Source organism: Spinacia oleracea, chromosome 2 (assembly GCF_020520425.1).
Source record: "Spinacia oleracea cultivar Varoflay chromosome 2, BTI_SOV_V1, whole genome shotgun sequence".
Lineage (NCBI taxonomy): Eukaryota > Viridiplantae > Streptophyta > Magnoliopsida > Caryophyllales > Amaranthaceae > Spinacia > Spinacia oleracea.
The window spans coordinates 78,126,109-78,149,749 of NC_079488.1; the positions used below are offsets into that span (position 1 = coordinate 78,126,109).

The 23,641-nt window shown below is 36.1% G+C and overlaps 4 protein-coding genes across 7 annotated transcripts; 3 read left to right on the top strand and 1 right to left on the bottom strand.

Annotated features, from left to right (window-relative positions):
* Positions 1-536: 536 nt before the first annotated feature.
* Positions 537-1,677, bottom strand: LOC130467019 (uncharacterized mitochondrial protein AtMg00810-like). Its single transcript, XM_056835525.1, has 2 exons — positions 1,175-1,677; positions 537-986 (listed from the first exon to the last, which is right to left on the bottom strand). Exons 1-2 carry the CDS (start codon positions 1,443-1,445, stop codon positions 895-897), a joined length of 363 nt encoding a protein of 120 aa, XP_056691503.1. The 5' UTR covers positions 1,446-1,677; the 3' UTR covers positions 537-894.
* A 940-nt stretch (positions 1,678-2,617) lies between these two features.
* LOC110800707 (probable receptor-like protein kinase At5g20050) lies at positions 2,618-7,969 on the top strand. 3 transcript variants are annotated; one of them, XR_008928055.1, is made up of 3 exons: positions 2,618-2,786; positions 4,191-5,969; positions 7,830-7,969. XR_008928055.1 is itself a non-coding variant. In XM_056837087.1 (2 exons), the coding sequence occupies exon 2, from the start codon at positions 4,599-4,601 to the stop codon at positions 5,913-5,915; it is 1,317 nt and encodes a 438-aa protein (XP_056693065.1). In that variant the 5' UTR covers positions 2,619-2,786; positions 3,988-4,598; the 3' UTR covers positions 5,916-6,262. The 3 variants fall into 3 exon arrangements, 2 of the variants coding, with proteins under 2 accessions (XP_056693065.1, XP_056693064.1); XM_056837087.1 differs by lacking the exon at positions 7,830-7,969 and having other exon boundaries at positions 2,619-2,786; positions 3,988-6,262; XM_056837086.1 differs by lacking the exon at positions 7,830-7,969 and having other exon boundaries at positions 2,619-2,786; positions 4,485-6,262.
* On the top strand, positions 6,413-10,785 carry LOC110800709 (probable receptor-like protein kinase At5g20050). The gene is made up of 2 exons (XM_022006021.2): positions 6,413-9,063; positions 10,419-10,785. Exon 1 carries the CDS (start codon positions 7,669-7,671, stop codon positions 9,013-9,015), a length of 1,347 nt encoding a protein of 448 aa, XP_021861713.1. The 5' UTR covers positions 6,413-7,668; the 3' UTR covers positions 9,016-9,063; positions 10,419-10,785.
* A 5,471-nt stretch (positions 10,786-16,256) lies between these two features.
* On the top strand, positions 16,257-22,107 carry LOC110800704 (uncharacterized). Of its 2 annotated transcripts, none has more exons than XM_022006015.2 (10): positions 16,257-16,377; positions 16,736-16,791; positions 17,438-17,564; positions 17,894-17,930; positions 18,022-18,091; positions 18,877-18,981; positions 20,884-21,034; positions 21,135-21,214; positions 21,589-21,682; positions 21,777-22,107. In XM_022006015.2, exons 1-10 carry the CDS (start codon positions 16,286-16,288, stop codon positions 21,853-21,855), a joined length of 891 nt encoding a protein of 296 aa, XP_021861707.2. In that variant the 5' UTR covers positions 16,257-16,285; the 3' UTR covers positions 21,856-22,107. The 2 variants fall into 2 exon arrangements, with proteins under 2 accessions (XP_021861707.2, XP_021861708.2); XM_022006016.2 differs by having other exon boundaries at positions 16,261-16,377; positions 17,450-17,564.
* The last annotated feature ends 1,534 nt before the right edge of the window (positions 22,108-23,641 follow it).

Genomic DNA, 23,641 nt, shown 5'->3' on the forward strand with positions numbered 1-23,641 from the left:
AAAGTCATAAAAATTAAGCAGAGAAAATTATCAATAGTCATAAAACTTGCATTTTCTAAAAGTGATGATATCAACGAATGTAAGTGACCAAAAAAATGCAAATTAATAGGAATATGAATGTTTTGAAAACGTTAATTAAAAAAAGTATATAATAGACACAATCTCATGGGGACGTAAATAACTAATTGAGTTGCACCTTCTTAATCAATTTGAGTCAACCAATGTGATAACTACTTTTTCATCATAGCCTTTTCTTGTAAGGACTTATGGGAGCAATATAACTTTAACCCTTTTCTTTGTAACTTTAATCTAGTTTTGATTAACTTTTATATTAGTAAAAAAAAATTGATAGATAAATATTTTAAAGGGTTAAATGATTAATTTTATATATTATTAGTGATTTTGAAGAAATAAGTTTTACTAAAATGAAAAAATTTATCACTTAAAAATAGATAACTTTTACATATATAAGCTTAACTTTTAAGCATTTTGGGTCATTGTTTGATGAGATATCAGTAGTGATTTATGAACAAGAGTATTTATACACCCACAATTTCCAAGCAGGGCGTACGAAACAACTAGGATAAGAAAATCAAAGAGTTTCCTAAACCCACTAACCTTCCTAATACTTTCTAACTTACGTAACAACTACAACATTAATACTTTTAATACTTTGTAACTTACATAACAGCTAGAACATTATTACTTTCTTAATTAATTAGGTATAACATTTAATTTTCGTAACACCCTCCCTCAAGTTGGAGCATGTGTGGGGATTAAAAATGCCCAACTTGGAAAAAAGAAAATCAAATTGTTGCTTCCCAAGAGCTTTAGTAAACATGTCAGCGAGCTGTGAGGAAGTGGATACATAAGATGGTTCAATTACACCATCTACTATAGCATCACGAACAAAATGACAATCAACCTCAATGTGCTTTGTGCGCTCATGAAAAATCGGATTCTTAGCCATGTGCAAAGCGGACTAACTGTCACAAAATAATGGAATAACTTTAGGATGATGAACTCCTAAACTCAACAACAATCCCTTTAACCATATTCACATGTAATCGCGGCCATGGAGCGATATTCTGCCTCTGCGGAAGAGCGAGAAACAGTGTGTTGGTTTTTTTTGTCTTCCATGAAATAGGCGAATGACCTAAAAACACAAACCAACCTGTTAAAGAACGACGAGTGATGGGACACACTGCCCAATCTGAGTCGCACCATCCTTGCAAAGTTAAATTACTATCAGCACGTAATAGGATACCCTGCCCTGGTGTACCCTTCAAGTACCGAACAACTCTCAATGTTGCATCCCAATGGTCAACTCGAGGCTCCTGCATGAATTGTGATAAGATATAGACCGAATAAGCAAGGTCCGGAAGAGTCACAACTAAATAGACCAGGCGGCCTACAAGCCGGCGGTAAGCCTCAGGCTCCTTCATTAACGACCCATCAGCTAGGCCAAGACGATGATTTTGTTCAATGGTAAAGCCGCAAAACCTGCTTCCGAAATAATATCAAGAGTATACTTCCGTTGACACAAAAATAATCCTGAATCACTCCTCGCAACCTCAATGCATACATAACCAAAACGCATAGGCAATTCTGAAGAAACCTTTCAGAATTCACAAACCATAAAACACAAATAGAGAAGAAGATAAGGGGATTGGGAAGGAGAGGGAGAGATAGAAAGGAATGAAATTATAGTTTGGTATATATTCGTTGGAATCCCTGAAAACAGATATATTGAAACTCCTTTGGGAACAAATTAAGGAAGTGTATAATCTCATCTCACTGTGATATGATCTAAAAATTAGGGGGGGGGGGGGGGGGGGGGGCGGGGGGGTATAGGGATACCAGTTTAAGTTAGGATAAGAGCTTTTAGTATGCTATTATTTATCCAAAAACAATTATTTCTCAAGCAATTAAAAAGAACCTTTAAAACTTGTCAACCCACACAAGACATAAGAAAGGGAAGATACTTTGAACTTCGATTCTGTGATGGAACTGGCATACCGACACAATGCCTTTTTAACACGTTCTCTAAAAATTCTAAAAAAATATTTAGAATATACAAGATCTGCCCTCTAACCTATTCTCGAACTTATACTTTCAATTTACTTCTAAAATTTAATTTTGTGATATACTTACCAACTGGTGAAGCATGTCTATTGTCAGGTTGATCAAAACGACTTCAAAGATGTGCTCGAAACACTAGGCACGTTCTACTTCCTAATCAAAATTAACCTAGCGACGACTCTTTCTAGGAACATTGTTCTGCAATTGCGCCTCAAGACATTTGTTCATGAAGAAGCAGAAGAGCATTTTGGAACGTCAGTAAACCTTTCCATTTGTTTAGTATACCACGAACTAATTGTTGTGTATAAAATTTCTTTAGTTTTGAGAATTTCTATAAGAATAAGTAGCTATATGCTACATATATGTTCTTTACTAATGCCTTTTGCAAATAGGACTCTTGAAACTCAACTAATAGCTTATTGTTATATTAATTGTTCTATCTATTTGTTTAGTTCGTTTTGCCATTTGATTTTGATATCTTGCGGTCCAACAACTAGTTTAGTAAAGGAAGGAAAAGGATATTGTCCGTACCGAGCAAATATTTCATTTTCAATAGTACGGAAGATTCGTAAACATTCAAGCATGTGGATGAGTAGAACATTCGAAATCATAAATGCAAAAATGAACATTCTACAAAAGTTCCGATTTTTACAAGCTCGTCACATTTGCGCTTGTTGTGCAGCAGCTTAGGCTGTTACTATCAGGTAAAAATTCTTACTTTTTTTTTCTTCTTAATCTTCCATTTTCAAATGGCAATTGTAAATTTACAATAAAATTCGCGTAAAATTCAACAACAATTGTATACAATGCCTTTTTTTAAAACTTTAAAATTGTATTATTTCATTCAATTTTTGTTTGTTGTTCTTATTTCACTATGAATTTGTGCCAGGAAGAAGTCAAATGTTGGGTTTTATTTGCGAGAAATACTTAAATTAAATTAGGGTGGGAGGAATAATAAATACTTGTACTATATGTTAATCAATAATCAGCTAGGGTTAGGTCAAGGATTTGAACAACTAAGAAGAAGAATGGGAATGGGACAGATAGAATTTAGAGAAGCAAAGAAAAGACTAAATTTTCTGAAAGTTGTGACTGTTGATGAATTCAATTGCCCATCTCAAGATTTGCCCCAATCATATTGCATTTTAGGAAAATTAAGATTAAGAAATTTTATTGGGGGTATTTGGATGCCATTATGCTAGGATGGTTTAGAATTTAGACTTCTCTGAGTATTATCATCACTCATCAGTCCATCACTTACCACATGGTCCACATTATTAATAAACTAAATGTCTATGGTGTGTGGCGTGGTTGGGCGGGGAAGGAAGAGGTACAACCCGAGCAGGCTAGCATTGTGTCTGGATCCGATGGCATTTTCTGGAAGTTTTGGTATATTAGGGGTTGAATGAGGTTTTCTCGGACCAAATAAGGGTATTTTGGGAAGAAATGGGAGGTGCGATTTCAGGATTTTAGAAGTGATAAGCTCGAATTTGAAATTTGTGTTTATGGGTATTTTACAAAATGCCCAGGGAGGCCGCACATGACTTGGATGGATGGTGTTAAAAATGATATGAAGAAATCGGGTTTACAGGAGCATATACACTTGATGGTGTGTTTAGATTACTGACCCACTACTGAGTACTAACTAGTTTTATGCCAACCAATTTTTTTATTTTACCAATAATAATTTGTAACATGTTCAACTTGTCTCCATCCACATGAGCGGTTACATATCCTTTCCCCCCCTTGCACCATATCAGGGGAAGTTTAGAGTAGATCATGTCAGTTACTTTGATCTGAAAAAACATCTTAACTTCAACCAGTATAAGACTCTTAAGCCATATAGAACTTTATTCTACAATGTATACTCAACAAGATGACTAATGCTTGATGTGTTTTAACTAGGTCCTGGTAAATCTAGGTATCTGGACACAAATGCCTGCATGATTTAATTGTGAGAAATAGTTCTTTATGCGAGATAAGGTTGTTAATTTGATCAAGTCAATGTGGTTGGTGCCATGAATCATATTCTTTTGTTTATATCTCTCTGCATTAAGTGAATGGTCAAACCTCTACCTGATGTCATATGTTTGATTGACTCATGGCAGCTAATTAGAATGCTTAGAAGGAAGAATAAGGATAATTTTTGAGAATCTTGGACATTAGAAGATGGACTAAGGCATGTTTTGGTTAGAGGAAACTAGTTAAATATTATCTGATGAGCTTGTCACAGCTACAAGACAAGATTTAGGTATCCCCTTGAGCATGACTCAATCTTCTGAATGCCGTGAAAAGGCATAAACCAAGTGGAATATCTACTAGTATCTTCTCTCCTTGTTTCCTTGTTTTGACAGAAAAAGGTCTTATTTAAAACCTGAAATGATTGGTAAACTTCGTTCTAGGATCAAATCTTTGTAAGATGGAAACTTGGGAGCTTGCTTCGTTTATAGTCTGTACGATGCCAAAGTAAGCGTTCAACTTCCAGAGAAAATTTTGAGAGTGCTGTTTTAGCAACTATGGAAGAGCAGAAAATGAGGCTGCTTGCTTTTTCGTTGCTTACTGCCATTCTCATCTTGGTCATTGTTGCTGTTGTTTTCTTGAAAACAACCTGGATTTTCTTCACTGTTCTTGGAATTGCTATAATTGTGGCCTATGGCGTCATAATATGGGTTTTTATCCAACAAGAGAAGCTGTCCAAGAATAAGGAACTTTCTAGTTTTGAGAAAGAGTCAGGGCTTGCAACAAAGTTCCTTCATGAAGAACTCATGCTGGCAACAGAGAATTTCAGCTTGATTGTGGGCCAAGGAGGATCAGGGTGTGTCTTTAAAGGAATGCTCAAGGATGGGACTTCTATTGCTGTGAAGCGGATTGAAGGCCAGGAAAGGGGAGAAAGGGAATTCCGAACTGAAGTGGCTGCAATTGGGTGTGTGCAGCACACGAACCTTGTACGCCTGTATGGTTATTGCATCATTCCAAAAGGACCGCGCTTCCTTGTTTATGAGTTTGTCCGACATGGCTCATTGGATCGCTGGATTTTCACTCAGGAACACAAGAAAATCCAGCAGCCAGGTGGTTGCTTGCCTTGGAAACTAAGGCATCAGGTTGCCATCGATGTGGCCAGGGCTCTCAATTACCTCCATAATGATTGTCAGTCAAGGATTTTGCACCTCGATGTTAAGCCGGAAAACATACTTCTTGATGATAATTATCGAGCACTCGTGTCAGACTTTGGGCTAGCAAAGTTGATGGGTAAGGATGAAAGTATGGTTGTTACAAGAATCCGTGGTACTAGAGGGTACTTGGCTCCTGAGTGGATTCTAGAGAAAGGAGTTTCTGCAAAAACTGATGTATACAGCTATGGAATGTTGCTTCTCGAAATGATTGGAGGCCGGAGGAACACCCTTATGTTGTCTGATAGAGATGGTAAAGGAAAGTCCACAATGCCTGATATGAAATTATGGGATTATTTTCCAAAAATTGTCTTTGAGAAAATGAAAGCAGGGAAGATCATGGAAGTGGTTGATAAAAGACTGTTGGAAGAAGGAACAAGTATTGATGAAAAGGAGGTTAGACGACTGGTCTACATAGCCCTGTGGTGCATTCAGGAGAAGGTTAATATTAGGCCTAATATGGGTCAGGTGGTTAACATGCTTGAAGGTCGTTTGCCTGTAGATGAGCCCCCTGAAACCGAAATGTTCTTCCACGATCTTTTGTTGATTAAGGCAGAAAAGACGCAAGGCCGGAATAACATAATGGCTACAGCTTTGCAAATTTCTCAACCTCCCAACGGTAAAGCTCCAACGGCTGCTACAACATCATTAATGTGCAATTGAGAGCCGAGCTTATAACCAAGTTTTGTCATACAAGTAGCTTAGGAATTGCATTGGGTAAATATTTTAACTATTTTCTTTTTTGTTAAATCTTTTTTTTCATTCCCTGTCTTTGTTTGTTTTTTTCCTCTTTTACTCTGAATCTCATCAACATTTTCTTGCTAACAGTAATCTAGAGCTGATGTTTCACTTATCCCGCGAAACATTATACCTTTCTCATTACTGTTTACAATAAATTCCTTTTCGTCCCGAAAAAGGGAATGTTTCAGTACAGAAGGTACTGCTTGTTTATTTAATGAATTGTAAAGGCTTCTCTCTCACAAGAAAAAACAGAAATTTGAAATCTTTTATATACATGGATTATACATGTACATTTTAGTTCAAAATTTATGTTTATTGTCAAGTTGTCTTGTGAATTTCATCCATTATCCAAACTTGGCCAAAGAAGCGTATCAGAAGTTAATTCCCTCTTTAATAGGTATGTAATGGAATGATAACTTGTAGTCTTGTAGATTTAGAAAATGTACCTAATTAGTCTTTGTATACATTTCCTAACGTATACATGTTGATTCAGACTGGTGTTAATGCTAATGTTATTGTGACAAGGGCACGAGGCTCAACTGCACTGCTGCAATCATATAAATTTCAAAGGCATTTTGCAGATTTTATAATTTTACTTTGGTTAGAGGAAGACGTGGTTTTGTGATGGTAACAATAACAAGATTTCAATCTTTATCCCCTTTGAATGCTTGTTTGAGGCACTGATACTGGAACCGGTCTCTCTTTGGGTATGAACCTGGATTATCTGAGCAATCAGCTTTGGGGTGTGTTCGTTGCGTTAGTTTGTACTTCAGTGACACCCTTGTCTTAGAATTCAATATGGTAGCACACGGACTGAGAAAAAAATAATACTGTTGCTAGGTTTTTATCATTTCAGACTCGGTACACGACGTAATAGATTGTATGTGCTGTGTTTCAACGGCATGTATAGGTAATGATGCTCAAACTGAGATTTTTTTTGTGCTGCACTTAAGTCAAAGTGTGTGCTAATTACGGCCCATGTTGTTCGGGCTCTAATATAAGTATGAGTTGAATCACCCAATTTTCAGGGAGTTTTCTTGACTTTTTATTAATCTTACTTGAAGCGTCTTCATGTCCGGGTAGTCTAGATTAGAAGCAGAAGAAGCATTGACTACGAGAGGGGAAAGTGAGAGGTGACAGGATAAATTCTTCTCTCTTTGTTCACTTTTTTTTTCTTTCCATATTTGGTATGTTTGCCTTGATTTAGGTTGGCGATGACTTATTTGTTAGCATGATCATTGTCCTTTTTTTATGAAGACGGCATTGCATTTGATTATTAGTTGGAGATCTTTCAGTATCATAAAGATATAGAACGGTATTGATTTTGGATGAGTTGGATCTTACTCGTATGCAATTACTATTCATGACTTGCACTATGTGGATTGACTAGGTCAACTTGCCCCAATATTTGAAGTTTACGCTGCGGAATATTTCCATCAACAACAACTTAAATAATAAACAAAATTAATGGGATTGATGTGGATGTTTGAGTTATTGCTAAAGAGATTGGATCAAAGGAGCTGATACAAGGGAAGAATATGTATCATTGACTTGTACAACATTGTATTGTATAATATGGTTGTACTTGTTTTAATTGTCTGTCAAAATATGAGGACAGGAGAAGGAAGATTACTTTCTTCCTGAAAATAAATCTGATTATAGCTTCGAGTTTACGATGGATGACAAGAGATCTAAGATACTTGCATTGGTACTGGTGGTGACTCTCATCTCCTTGATTACTGTATCTGCTCTGTATCTTGGATCTTCATGGCAATTCTTTTCTATATTTTCTGGTTGTATTATAGTTATTTTTGCTATCTTCATATGGTTAATCAGGCGCAGGTCCAAGGGAGCAGCTCTTATCTTGCCACAGAAACATGTGATGTCCAGGGAACTTTCAGTCCCCTGCAGCTTCCTCAGAAAAGTGGCAGGTGTTCCTACAAAGTTCCGTCAGAAAGAGCTCGAGTTGGCTACCGACAATTTCAATGCATTGATTGGTCGGGGGGCATCTGGAAGCGTTTTCAAAGGAATCCTAGGTGATGGTACCTGTGTTGCTGTGAAGCGGATAGAAGGTCAAGAACGTGGGGAGAAAGAATTTCTCTCAGAAGTTGCTGCAATTGGAAGTGTGCAGCACATTAACTTAGTAAGAATGTATGGTTATTGCATTGTTCCTGGGGGGCCACGGTTTCTTGTTTATGAGTTCATTCAAAATGGATCGTTGGATGGTTGGATTTTCCCGAGAAGAGACAAGAGAAACCGACCCGCGGGTTGTCTTCCGTGGCATTTGAGATACGGTGTTGCAATCGATGTGGCTAAGGCTCTTTCTTACTTGCACCATGATTGCCGGTCAAGAATCTTACACCTTGATGTAAAACCCGAGAATATATTGCTGGATGATAATTATCGAGCAGTCGTGTCAGATTTTGGGCTGGCGAAATTGATGGGAAGAGGTGAGAGCAGGATAGTTACTAATATACGGGGGACTATGGGATACTTGGCACCTGAGTGGCTTTTAGAAAACGGGATATCTGCAAAGTCCGATGTTTATAGTTACGGATTGGTGCTTCTTGAGATGATCGGAGGGAGGAGAAACATGCGTGTGATTGATGATAGCAAGGATAGATCCCTTAGAAAATATGAGTATTTTCCAAAAATTGTGGTGGAAAAGTCAAAAGAAGGGAAATTTATGTCAGTGGTTGATCAGAGACTATTAGAAGGAAGGCATATTGATGAGAGACAGGTAAGGACATTGGTGTATACAGCATTATGGTGCATTCAAGAGAAGGTCAGGCGTAGGCCTACAATGGCTCAAGTGGTTGATATGCTTGAAGGACATATGCACGTGGACGAGCCACCGGAAACTGAAATGATAATTGTTGATCTGTTATCCATTGACACGGATAAAGTCGGCCCTGGTAAGTGCAGGCTAAAGGCTACTGGAGTAGTACTATCAGATTGCAATCCAGCTGCTAGCTCATCAGCATTTGAGGATGGGGCTGGTACACTTTTGTCTGGGAGATAACTAATCAGGATTTGGTGCAGAAACTCGACTCATATGCAGCTTAAAAAGGTATTATCTTCTGTTTATCTGTGTTTAACTCTTAATGTTTAGGTTCTTTATTAATTCCACTTCCACACATTTGTTATGATTGTTGCATAATGTCTTATAAGTAATGAGAGGAATCTAAACTTGAGATATCATATAGGATATGATATGATTGTAGCATCTGTTATTGTCGAGTCACGGATCTGAATATCTGATACTGAACAGCAGTAACAGACAGTTTTTCAGAAAGATACGCAAAAAGGGGAAGAATATGAGAAGTTGGATTCACGGTTGGAGGGGAATCCATATTAATCATTCTTTATTAGCACTTTGTGTTGACAAGAAATTCTTTGGTCCTTGGCTTACATCATACCATATATATAAAGTCCTTGACTCAGTTAGTATGACAGCTAGTTTTTCTTATTTTTCATTCCCAAAAGTCAGCTGTTAAATACAAACTTCATAATAACTGTAATGATACAGAATATGCCATTTAGTGGCTTCCTACTTCCTTGTAAGGAAGAACATTTTACAAGTTGAGTTGATTATTGTAGCTTGAGAATACTGTTTAGTGTTTACATAACCCTTACATATACTGAATACTATCCCTTGCTTCTTTTGACCTTAAATACCCTTACATATACTGACGGCCCGTTTGGTATCCGGCCATAAATGGTGTCAATGGGAATGAATTTGTATGTAAATTTGTACGGAAAATCAACATCCATTTCCATGGTAATGCTAATTCACTTAAAATTATCCTTTTTCTTTATAAATTTCCATTACCATCCATTACCATATGGGGAGTGGTACTGGATGGGAATGCAAATCTATGAAAAAAAACACCAAGCTTGAGACAAAATTTCATTACCATGGGCTTCATGATGTTAATTTTTTGCCAAATAACACTAGGATTTATTCCCATTCCTGCCATTTATTACCGACTATCAAACGGGCCGTGAAAGTAACAAAAGTTGCCCGGGGATTATGTCGATCCCTAGGAGTCTAGGACTGCTAGGAGTGTTTTATCGCTGTTCGTCATGGTGTGTAACTCTAAGGTATCACCCTAGAACAAAGTCACAAGAAACTAGAAAAGGAACGACGAGAAAAAAGTTGTAGCAATTTTGATGAAATTATATGAACTTGGGTTAATCAAACTCTGTTATGAACAAGTAGCGCAATAGAATTTGGATTCTTAATTATTTCAAAGTTCATTAGTTGGATACTTGGATAACTTTTCTTTATCGAAACATTCAGATTTCAGTTATTGGTATATTGTTATAATTTCTCCTCAGGAAATTGGCTAATTATTGTTTTATTGTACTCCTTAATATAGATCGAAGAAATTTTAATGTCGAAATTTTTGGTTTTGTATCTAGGTGATGCTGTTCAGATGGTGCTAATACGTTTATCAGGATGTCGTTACTTTTCTTGATGTAGCCCTAAAAGTTTCGGGGTGGATCTCAGATTTTCATCACCGTAAAGCATATTGTTACTTCTTTCCTTGAACATTGATCACAATATTGATTAATGTGTTTTTTGTTATACATTTACCTGATATTTTTATATTTTCTTTGTACATTTAGATTTTTTTACTTCAATTGAGTCACAATAGTGGTGTAAGTTTGACATAACCTAATGTAATTAGATCTTAAAGAAATTTGTTTTTTGGCAAAATTTGTACTCCATTATTCATTCATGACTTAATCAAGAAATCAATAGAGTTTCTTGCTAGAATAATTATTGTTTTGACACCAATTTGCTAGAAATTGTGTAAACAAGTACTTCCTCCGTTCATAAATACTTGCAACGTTTGTCACTTTCACGTATGCCAATGTACAATTTAGATCGTCAATATCTCAAATTCTCTCTAAGCAAAAATTATAAAAAGTTGATATTTTGAAAATACGTTTTGAGCCGAATCTAACAAGATCCCACATAACTATATTTTATTTGACATATAAATCACCAACAATAGTCAAAGTGAAATATGTAAATATTGTAAAAATGTCAAACGTTGTGAGTATTTATGACAGATGAAGTATATGATATTGTGACCTCATCGACCAGATCATGGAATCAAGTATGAGATTAAAAAAAAAAACAAATTATCTATACTAATATATTAAAAGGCGTTGAGAAAAATGCCCATGTGGCACATAGTACTCTTCCCTTTGCGCCACATCATCCACTCACCAAATGATATGTCATATCATGGACAACCAAAAATCAATACGTACAATGGGGTTTGAACCCCTGACCTCAAGTGTGGAAGATAACTCTCATTATCATCTTAACCAACAACCATTTATGGTATATCTCTTCACATTAATTTATAAATGAATGTTAACATGAAGTTTACAACAACTAAACTTTTATGTGACTTCTTATTTTCTATTGACTATTTTGGAAAAAAACAATAATTAAATAATTAGGACAACCATGAATAAGCATGATGTCATAAGTCTCATAAGCATCAACTATAGAAATGCCTTGCATGACTGCACATGTCTAATTTGGTGTTTGTTAATTTTGAATCACTTATTTCCACTAGAAAACAAATTATAAATTGTAAGACGATGCAATGGAAAAATTATTTCTCATGATAAATGACTTAGTGTGTTTGTGTAGTTGACGAACTTGATGAATGCTTTCACTTAATGCTATACATATATCTTATCAAATATTTTACTCAAGAAAAATCTAAAATTTTAACTATTCAATGTAGTAATCAGGGCATCGCCCGAGCCACACACTACTTACTAGTCAAATTAAGTTGTTTAATGTATTGAACAAGGGCTTGTCACAATTAGTTAAAAACAACTGGTCTAATCCAAAAAAGCAGTCAATAACTTTTGGCATACCAAAAAATTATATCGAGAATTTTCCCAACTATTTTTATAGTAAACTCTTTTTTTTTTTTTTTTTAAGTTAGTGTCCGGGAGCATAGAGAGCAAAGGTAGTCATTGAAAATTTTTGATTTACATAGTTTGAAAAAGTTTGTTCGGGTGAATAGATGATTAACGGATGGAGAGATCATCATCTATATCCGATCCGATTAGTCACCCGCTTCATCCGTCACCCGCATCTCATCCGTTTAGTTCAGGTATCTATCCATTTAATAATTGTGGGTGGATCGGATTAATAGATATACATTTAATATTGCCATCCCTAATGGAACCTCATACCATGGGGGTTCAAATTCCCATACCAGCTTGAAGTTGTTTGGTTTAATTTTGGAATTGATTCTATATCATATTTATAATGTTTGGCTTATTTTTTGAATTGAATATCTAGTAATAGATATCCAAACATAACATATCTTTTGTATATTGTAGATAAAAAAATAATAAAATCACAAAATTAAAAATCTCAAAAACAAAAAAAATAAAAAGGGAGAGTCAATCAAACCCTTAGAACAGAAGAAAGAAAGAAGCGACCTTCATGTAATAGAGGAAGCAATAAGGAAGAAAATTCAAATTCAATTGTTGGAATATGCATCTAGAAGGAAGAAATGAAAAATACTTCACCAAATCACCAATAATAATAGTTCTCACAACAAGTCGATCAGCTAACCAAACCAAGCCAACAATCGATATCTGGAAAAAAATAACGAGCATCACCCACATGTTGTCGGTCAAGGTTGCCGGAGAAGGAGAGTTGCCGCTCAAATCCAAAGTAGTGAGGCGACGTCAACCTTGTTGAGTTGTCGTATATCTCTCTCCTCTTCTTTTATTAGAGTTTGTATCTTGGGTCGAATGGATTATGAATCCTAGGGGTGAGGTGGGTATGAGATTGCATGGGGATGGGGTGGAATTAGAACCCTTAGGTATGAGGTTCCATACCAAAACTAGTTAGTGACCCGGGCGACGCCCCGAATTTTATTGTTTTTGTTATTCGGTCTTGTCCGGTTAATGATTGTTTTCCTTGCATTACATTATGTATTTTATTTAATTGTCATATTACATAATGTCCTCTAAATATATGAGGGTTTCCATAATAATCCTTAAGTTCGTATACTTTATTTTTTTCAAGTCTTACTTGATTGGTACTCCGTATAAAAATTTATTTTTTTCTAGGATTTATTTTTTTGTGTTTTACCACCTAAGAAAATTCCAAATTTGTGTTTTGCCACCTAAAAATCTCAAACATTTATTTTACCACCTAAAAATTAAAAAAAAAAATCGTTTTACCACATTTTAATAGCAAAGTTAACTAAATCGTCATTGAACCCACTTCAACGGCTAGCATGACATCTATATCTAGCGATAACTTGGCAAGTGACATGGCGTCATCACACCATGTCATAGACACACGTTAATTTCTTATTCTCTCATCATTAAAAAAATGTTGTTATGCATCCTCGAACTCATGATCTCTCATATGTTAATGCAAAATTTTATCCATTACTCCAACAATACAACTTATGATTTTAAAACCATTAAAAAGAGAAAATTCATTCTTATATGCGTATAACATTTAATGCCCAAATTTATGTTTATGTATGTATAAAATTTTATTAATGCCTAAATTTATGTACTTGAGTAACAACTTATGATAATAATTTTTTTTTCATCATTACTCATTATAAACATAAAACTATTAAATTAATAGAGAAAATAGTAGGAAAAAAAATATTGTTGCGCTTCTTTTAGCTAATCAAATGCGTTTTTTCCCTTCAAAATGTATTTTGACTCAATGTACAATTGTAACTTAAAAAGTTTCTAATTTATACATAAAATAGTACATAAACTAAAGTTTTATCCAAAAATGTAAATTACTGAAAAATTTAGTTTACCGATTGTCGGTTAACCAATTTTATTTTTAAACTGTATATATAGTAAAATTCATATATGATTTATTAATTTGGAGATTTGAAGTGCAAAAATGGGTGGTGAGAATGGAAGAGGAGTAAAGAATAAGTTAAAGAATTGAATGAGAAGGAGGAGTACGTAAAGAACAAAATCGCATAAACTGGATAAAGAATTGGGGAAGCTCAATTTGTGAGATTCACTAACGGTGTCGTTAACTTTGCCGTTAAAAGGTGGTAAAATGATTATTTTATTTTATTTAGGTGCTAAAGTTTGAGATTTTTAGTTGGTAAAACACAAATCAGGATTTTTTTAGGTGGTAAAACATAAAGTTTCCTCTTTTTTTTTTTAATAATTCAGTAAAATATAAACATAATAAATTTCTTAAAGTATTAATTATTATAAATTAAATAACAAAAATATATACTTTTGGAAAAACACACAATTGTAATAGCTAAAGAAGTACAAATTGGTGTGATATTCAACTTTTTTTTTCAAAAGTATGATATGAGTAATTGAGAAAGATTAAGTAACGAATTTATAATAAGTTAATTATTATTCAAATAAATATTGGGCGTTAAAGTTTTGATATTTATTAAGAATAAATTTTGCCTTTTTTAATTACTTTAAAGTCATATGTTATGGAGATGGTTAAAACTTTACATTATGAATTAGAGGTCATGGGTTCGTACGTTGATACTAACATTTTTTGTGATCATAAATTTGAGTAATGCTTGTGTGCACATGACATGCTACATCATCATTTCACTTGTCAAATCACAATGACACATGGCAACGTGATATTACTTGCCTTGGAGATTTAATAATAGTATAAATGTCTTACCAAACAATAAAGAGGATTGAATGTATTCTAGCTCCATGTCTCATTGTCTCCGTCCCAACCATTCCAAATTGTTCAACCAAACACCACTTAGGGTGCGTTTGGTTCGCAAAGGGGAAAGGGAATGACATAAAGAAAGGGAAAGAAGGAGAATGGAATGACATACCCTTTCTAGTCATGAGTTGTTTGTTTTGTAAAAATCAAAAGAAAGTCGTACTACTCCCACACCCCTTTCCTTCTATCTACCACCACCACCTCCCATCTCCTGCCGCCTCCCTTCTTTGCCGTCTCCCTCCTCTTCAAGAACTCCCTCCGCGCTCCGTTGTCCTCTGTCGCCTCGATCTACCTTTTGCGCAGCGGCGTTGCCCTCCCTTAGTCCTTTTGTGCGGCGCTGCTTCCTATCCTTCGCCGCCTCTACTTCCCCAGCCATCGCTATTCGTTCCTCCTCTCTCTTTTCCTTTAATTTCAATTCCGTTGGATCTATTATTTTGTGGAACTTTTTATGATTGAGGTTGTAGTTTGGGTAGTTATGCGATTTCACGAGGTTAGAATTACGTTAGAGGTGATTGAGATGGTTTCCGGCAAGTTTAGGGTTTATTTTTAGGGTGGTTGGGGTGAATTTCGGGGGTAGAATTGTTGGTTTCAGTGGTGCTAGGGTGATTTCGGTGTTGATCTGTGGTTCTGGTAGGGGTTGGGTGGTGGTCGGTGGTCTGGTGGGGTAGCGCCGGTGGTTGGAGCAGTGGGTTAGGTGGTGGTCGGTGGTCTGGTGGGGCGGCGTGGGTGGTTTGAGCAGTGAGTTAGGTGGTGGTCTGGTTGTCCGGTTGGTAGTTAAGTTGGTTGGATGAAGAAGAGTTTGGGGGTAAGGATGATTCCTTGGGGTAGGGTGGAGAATCAAAGTAGAGGGAAATGGGGGAATCATGAGGGTAAAGGGAATGATTGAATTGGTCTATCAAACAACAACAAAGGGAATCAAGGCAGTTGATTCCCTTTCCCTTTGTTGAAACCCCCCAACCAAACGCCCCCTTAGTTATTTTGAAGAAATATTTTAATTAAAATAAAAAACATTATCACCATAAAATAGATAATTTATACATAAAGAATAACTTGTAATTACTCCCTCCGTCCCGGAATACTTGACCTGTTTTCCTTATCGGGCCGTCCCTTAATACTTGACCTGTTTCTAAAAATGGAAATATTCTAACAATATTATATTATTTCTCACTCCACCCCTATTAACCCACCTACCCCTTACTCCATACAAAAAATAATTAAAAATTCAACTCCTACTCTCCCCCAACCCCACCCCACCCCTTAACACATTTCCCACTAACTACATTAAAATAATACCCCAATATCAACTACTACCTATTAAATTAAATAAGTCAATTTAAGTCCCTTAAACTCTGTGCCGGTCAAACCGGGTCGACTATTCCGAGACGGAGGAAGTATTTTGAATTAACTCTACTTTAATATACAATATTTATTGTACACATCTTGTAAATAAGAATACGTGCGCGGAAACGAAAACTGAGTGGATATCCGTTGAACAGGGAATAAAAGTGGACGTTATAAAAGGACAAGCACACACGAACGGATGCCACGCCAGAAATTGTCTCACCTCACACACACACATTACGTTCTTCTTCAACTCTCGGCTCTCCGTTTCTCCGTCCTTCCTTTCATCAGGTTGTTCCCCCCACCACTAAAATCGTCGTTTAAACCCTAATTTCTGCATTTCTCTTCTTTCGATTAATCATACCACGATCTTCATCATTCAATTTCAATTTTGATCTCTTTTGATTCGATTGCGTCTGCAAAAATTGACACTTTTTTTTAATCTCATTTCCTGGAATTTACTCAATCTGGATATGCCATCCACTAGATTTTCCCGATTTTTTCCCTAGAAAGTTCAATCTTTTTATTTTTTATTTGAATGGCAGAAATACCAGTATTTTCATCGTTGACTACCGAGATTGTTGCATTGATGTCCTAGTATTGCTTTCAATTTACTGGATTTTTAATTTATTTTGGTTTAATACTGCAGAATCTGCAAACTTTTTTTTGCAAGTATGAGCTTCAGTGGCGCTTCTGCTGGTTCAGGTTAGTTGCTTTGCCACTTTCTCATTCCAATTCTTGTGATGATTTTAGTTTTTAGAGTTTAATATTAATAATTATGTAATGCAACCTATTGCCACTTTGCCACTACAGCTGATTTTATGCTTTATTTATGGAAATGGAATTGGGGATAGTTTTATATAGTATTATTTCATCCGACTATTGGGGGAATTTTTGAACATGTGGATTTTGGGGGTTAGGAGGACTGAATATTGACATTTGGATTTTGAAGTGGAACTTTAGTGAAGCCAACCCAAGTGATAAAATCCGTAAAGTACCTCACTATTGAATATTGTCTTAAAAGTTAAAATTAGTATACTCGTGTGGGTGAATGGGTGATCTTCTCATTTTAGTAAGAATTAAAGGGTGTCTCCCAAATACATGGAAATTTTTCGAGAATGATGAATCAGAGCTGGTGTTTTTGTTGTATAAAACTATCAGTCATGTTTACCAAACGTAGAGTGAGCTTTTGAATCAGCTTTTGAATCATCCAGCTTTGAGCGGCTGAGATGAGAAGATTGAGAACTGGTGGTGGTTTAAGTTATCATATTAGACAAAGTTAGTCTTGAAAATTTCAATTTTCTCCAGGATTAGCTAAGTTCTTGTAGTTATCTACTTGATTTTCTGTTAGTTCAATTTTTAGGTGGAAATGCTGCAAGAAAGGCATACGAGTTTGGACGGACTTATGTGGTTAGGCCCAAAGGCAAGCACCAGACAACTGTAGTTTGGCTGCATGGCCTTGGTGATAATGGGGGAAGGTAATTCTATTACATATGATGATATCTTGTTGCTTCTAGCTGTTATCATTTGTTTTTCTTTTGTAAGTTTTCAGATTTCTCTTATTTTTATATACCCTAATTGCTCTACTGGCAGAATTTGCTTCCACTCGATTTTTTTTTCTTTTTAACTATTTGGATTAATTAGAAAAGAAATCCAAGCTATCAGCACTATATGGTGTAATTTTTCCTCTCTTGTCTTTTTGGGGGGTGGCTTAGTTGTCATACTGGTTGTTGTGATCAGTTAACTAGTTATCATGTTCTAGATGATGAAAAATTGCTTAACTTTGTTATTTATTTCTTTTTGGCAGCTGGTTTCAAATTTTGGAGACAATTCCTTTGCCTAATGTGAGAATTTGAATTTGAACATGATTTTATGTTACGTTCACTTTTCTAGTTATCTTCTAATTTTTTTCTGTTGTACTTTTCTGTAATGCAGATTAAATGGATATGTCCAACTGCTCCTTCACGGCCCATTAGTTTATTTGGTGGCTTTCCTTCTACTGCTTGTGAGTTGGTCACCCTGATCGTACTTAATGTTTTTCCTATGTGCAATAGCTTTTCGAGCTGTTATCAAGCTCTGAGAAATCGTTCTTTGCAGAAATCTAGATGGATTATGTAATTGCATTTGGAAAATCATTTTGAAGGCTTTTGGTTGGAGAAGGATATGTATTCCTTATTTAATTATCTATATGTATAGACATGTAGTGTATTTGAGTTCCCCAGGGGATGAGGACTTTATATATGCGCATATGATGCTATGGTCATATGCACTTGCAGGCCTTGTTGGTGGTTTATGTAATGTGCTTTAGTGTGTGAGTGCTACTTTCTTAACATGTTGAACATAATCAATCAGGTATACTTATTTGTTAGAATAAGACATAAATAACTGATTTTCATGATGAGGAATTGCTATATACTGCTCCAGAGAATCTGAATATGTATTACTTACCTTTTTTAATTATAAGATGTTGTAATCCATCTTCAATGCATTGATGACATGCCAAAAATAAAATTGCTATATTTTTCAGTGTCCGAAGTGTGTATCTGTTTCTAGTATATCTGGGATTTTATGGTCAAATATGTTGTGAAGTGGGTTGAACAAGGTCTTTTACCTTGTCTAGTTGTGCACAATGGGGGCTTATGTGCATGCTCCCACTTTGTGTAATTCTCTCTATATTTGATATGTCAATTTAATTTCATAATAAAACTGGGAATTAGCTTTTATGTACCAGAGCTGAAACTTTGCAGTTTTGAATGCTGACATAGTCGGTTGCAATGCGAATTAAATCAGGGTTTGATGTACAAGAGCTATCTGAAGATGCTCCAGATGATCAGGAGGGACTGGATGCTACAGTAGCGCATGTGGTAAATTTACTGTCTACTGAGCCCACTGACAGTAAGTTCCTCTCTCCTTATTTGTATATTTCACTGACATGTTTTTAGCTGCTTGTCTGTATCATTTAGATGATCAAAGGATGACTATTATTATTAGGTTTCATAATCATAGGCAATTTGGGAGCCTGTACTTCTAAAAGAAGTTTAAGCATACGAATGGGATTTTTTTTCTCACTTTGCCACAGTTCTCTTGGAATCCAAGAGCTGTCTGTGTGACTGGAGATTTTATTAATCAACATGGCGAAATTGTCAAGAACATTAATGTCGCTGCTGAATTCTTGCTGAGATTAATTGACACACAGTTTAATCATCTTTTGGTGGTGTTTAGTGGTGGCAGATTAACATGCTAGCTGTTTGGACTTGTATGAACCATCCTTGCATGCAGTATTCTGGATTAGAATTTGAGAAATATGCCTCTCTAGTCTCTTAGTTTGGTTGATTGACCTGAATGGCGGTGGGTCAAATGTTGTCGGAGAAACAAATGGCATTTTGATACAACCGCCATCTCTTGATATAGATTCCTTTTATTTGCAGGATTTGAGAAGGTACATCCGTACATGTACCGAACCTCCACTCTAACAGATGGATAAAGGCCTCAAAGCGTCATTTCTTCGCATTGCCGCTAACTATGGAATTAAGTTACGCTGGTCAATCCTTTGATATTTCTGGCTTTCGGGAGTCTCTTTGTAGGATACTTAGCCAAATTGTGACCTGTGTTAGCCCACCAGATTAGCTTAAAATATTTTCTTGCAAAAGCATTGATTTTTAGTTTTATTTTGATGAAATAACTAATGGAGGAAAAACACCTATTAGAGCCATGGGAGTGGATAGTTGAATCAGCTGGCTATCGGTGGGGAGAGAGTAAGGAAAGAGTGAGATGGGAAAATAATAGAATCTGGTGACAAAACCTTAGGAAGAGGATTTTTGTGTTTCATCACAAAATCACCTCATCAGATTCCATCATTCCAGTATTTGAAATTTGTTTCAAAACTATTTTCAAAGTATTGAAATTTATGTTATGACCTTTCGTTCTCAAAAACTAATAGTTAAACTCTATCCACATTTGTCGGCTTGTCGCTGTAGTCAGTTATATAACTGGTTTCCGCTAGTTTTGGTACTTGGTATTACAGCATTTCTAACTGGAGTCGTAGGCCTTCGCCAGTTTTCTGTTAATCAGAATATAATAGTGTCAGTTTTACTTTTATTCTTAGGTTGGATCCATTGTTATTCCTCGTGAAAACTGGGAAGAACCCTTAGTCATTGCCTTAATAGAGCATGATAGTGGGAACAATAGTAAACATATTGCAGTGTACTTTCCTCTGCCATTTTTTAAGATCCTTTCTGTTGTTAATTGTGATTAGTGAAGATTAGGCAATACCTTGTTCATTGGTGAATGCAATTCTTCTGTAAGAGATTCCTTCTCATTACTGTCTAAAATCTCTAAATCCCCTTTGCTGAGCTAATGTGCTCACATTTGCGTTTGTGTTTGTGTTCTTTTACAATCATTAAAACTGTTCCAACTAAGTTCAGAAACTAAACAACACTTGAGATGTAAGGCTTCCTTTAACATTTGATGGGATTTGGTATGAGTTTTCCTTTCAAGTGAAGATAGAATGAGAAAGTCAAAATCATGTGATAGATTTTCCGAGACACTCTACAACAGTATGCCAACCCTAAACCCTAACCGTTAATTTTGGGTAGACATAGTATCTATTTTCCTTCGTTCTTTGGTTGATGTTATATACTTATATCCTCCCGCCATCCCCTAAGAAACTACTCCGTAAAAAAAAGGCATGTGAACTGACAATGTGAATATGTGATACAGCTGGCTTTTGCAAATAAGTAGCATGACTGCACAAGTTTTTGAACTGTAGTTTAATGTGCATGATGTTTGATAATGCAGTTAAACTTGCTGTTGGTGGCTTCAGTATGGGTGCAGCAGCCGCCCTCCATACTGCTATGTGTCACGTGTCTGGAAAATATTCTAATGGAAACGAGTTTCCAGTCAATCTAAGTGCAGTTGTTGGGCTAAGTGGCTGGCTTCCTTGTGCTAAGTTTGGCTTCTTCTACATACACCTTTTCCCCCGTTCCTCTCGTTTTTGATGATTTTTCTCACTTCCTACAGTTCTAATCCTCATTTGGACATTTTCTCAGGAGCTTGAGCAACAAGCTATCTGCTAACGAGGCTCCAAATCGTGCTGCATCTTTACCTATATTGCTTTGTCACGGCAAAGGTATGATTTAGATTTGAAAGTTTGGGTTAAGAAAAAAGATTATGCTAACAAAAGTTTGGAGTATCAAGAATTCTAAATGATCTTGTGAATAGAACAATCCCATTGTGGAAAACCCAATTCAGACATCATCAATTCAAGGAAGTTGACTCGCTAAAGAGAAGCTTTTGTTTACACGCTAAAGCTATGCTTAAGGGATGTAATAGCTAAAGCTAGGAGCCTTAGGGCGAAGAGACTAGAAACCGTTACAAGACAGCTCTACCAATGCATCTATTGATCGTACCTATGAATACTTTATTTGCTTGCTTTATTCCTTCCTTCATGGATTACACCAACACTTTTAGAAACTATAAACGCAAAGCATTTTGTAATTGCAGCTGACGATGTTGTTCAATACAAGTTCGGAGAGAAGTCTTCGAAAGCGTTGGCTTCTAGTGGCTTTGGTGACGTCACATTCAAGTCATATGCTGGGTATAGATACATTTTTCGTGCAACCCTTTTGTCGTCTTTAGGTGGCTATATTTTGCCTTTTAAAACTCCACATTTTGTTGGCTTTGACTTGCAGGCTTGGCCATTACACACACCCTGAAGAGATGCAAGATATTTGTAGTTGGCTCAAAACAAAATTGAATCTTGATGGTTAATGAGCACTTAGCATGCCCAACGCAGCGGGCATGGGAAACTGATAAAAGATCGGGGGATTTCATTTTACTCTTTTACAGTGAGAGATCATAGGTGTTAGCTTCAGAGTTTTACCCATGTTTTCTCTGTTTTGATTGTTTTACATGTTAGTTTGTATCTGGACCGACGGTGTTGGTGAACTAACCAAATTTGCACTTTGATTTGTTAGCTTATATGATAATTTAGTGATGCATTTTTTTGTGGGTGGAGAAAAAGATGTGAAATTGCTCAATAATTTATGTATAAATTGCTCAATCATCACCTTTTTTTCAATCTTACTAACAATCTTTAATTCTTTAAAGAGAGATCTTTAGGGATGAGATTCTGAACAAGAAAAGAAGCTTATCCACCTTGTATATGAGATTGAAAAACAAACAAACAATCAATTAAGAATTGCAACTTGCCTCATTTTTCTTTGGTGCACATTCAACTTTCCTTCAAACTCAACATAAATTGACTAAATAAAAATGGAGGTTGTAGAAGGTGGAATAACAGATTACCAAAGTAATCACAACTAAAAAGTTTCAGAACTTGAACATATACTTGGTATTTCAATCAAAACTAAAAAGTTTCGGAACTTGAACATGAAATTCGTAATTTAATCAATAATATTACTTGACTAACAAATCATAAAATCTCTATGCCCTGAAATACAATTTTTTTTTTGGGTTATAAAAACAATAAAGTTTGATTTTATCAGTAGGATGCAGCTCAATATCATCAGAATAACATGCGAGTCCCTGAATCAATTTCTTACTAGTAGTAGTTGTTACTTCCCCTACCATCACAACAACCTGCCCGATCTTCGGTGGTCTCTTGGCCTTCCCCACTTCTCCTTTGGTCCCTCCTCCTCTAGTCTTCCTTTGGTCTACAGAAACAACATTCTTTGGTTATTTATAATACTCTGTCTTTTGAAGTACTTGGCTTGAAACCAAATTCTGTACTGAGGTACTTGGACTTTGACACTATTCATATAACAAGATTAAAGCTGAAAAAGAGGCGAAGTTAGACTATAAATCAGTCTACGAATGTCGTCATGTTAACAAGAAAGTACTTGCCGAATATGTATTTCATAAGGCTTACACAACTAAGAAGTTTACGCGGGTGAAGGAAGAGGGTAATGACATGATACACACTAATGTCCACAGGAACGACAACCTAGGAACAGTTAATAATTACTCAGCTGAAGAAAAGTTGGTATCCCCCATATGGAGGAAAAGGTGGAAGAAGTATGTGGTGATGGTAGACAAAACCAAAGGAGAACTAAGCTGCGAGGGCAAACTTTTTGACTTTGTTGGGATTTTGTGCTGGCACATAATGTGCGTTATTGAGGTGGAGGATATAGATTTCATCCCTGAGAAATACGTGCTGAGACGATGGAGGAAAGATGTGGTGAGGGACTACGAGGGCATAAAGGTATCATACTATGCCCGAGGAATCAACACATGTTCAAACCAAGACATAGATATCATTAAGGCACCAATACTTGTCATCCTTGGCCATTCAACGCCGCATTTTCAACATACCAGCATTAACCCTGGCACGACTGCACCTCCTCGTGGCTCCAATCCTTAACATTTAAGAAGTCAAGGGTTAATCAAAGCAACATCGTAGGAACAGCTGCACCTCAAGCATTCAATCCTTATCCTTTAAGAAATCATGGCCCCAACGGTGGAAGTCAAGGGTTGAATCAAAGCCACAACGGTCGAAGTCAAGGACTCAAGGGTTCAGTCCAGGCAACTATGGTGG

Excerpts from the sequence above, each read along its gene's own strand:
- LOC130467019 (XM_056835525.1), bottom strand. The coding sequence starts at position 1,445 with ATGAAGGAGCCTGAGGCTTACCGCCGGCTTGTAGGCCGCCTGGTCTAT. Across the intron at positions 987-1,174 it reads CACTCGTCGTTCTTTAACAG|TTAGTCCGCTTTGCACATGG; the intron begins GTTGGTTTGTGT and ends ATTTTGTGACAG.
- LOC110800707 (XM_056837087.1), top strand. The coding sequence starts at position 4,599 with ATGGAAGAGCAGAAAATGAGGCTGCTTGCTTTTTCGTTGCTTACTGCC.
- LOC110800709 (XM_022006021.2), top strand. The coding sequence starts at position 7,669 with ATGGATGACAAGAGATCTAAGATACTTGCATTGGTACTGGTGGTGACT.
- LOC110800704 (XM_022006015.2), top strand. The coding sequence starts at position 16,286 with ATGCCACGCCAGAAATTGTCTCACCTCACACACACACATTACGTTCTT. Across the intron at positions 16,792-17,437 it reads TGGCGCTTCTGCTGGTTCAG|TTCAATTTTTAGGTGGAAAT; the intron begins GTTAGTTGCTTT and ends ATTTTCTGTTAG. Across the intron at positions 21,215-21,588 it reads ATTGCTTTGTCACGGCAAAG|CTGACGATGTTGTTCAATAC; the intron begins GTATGATTTAGA and ends TTGTAATTGCAG.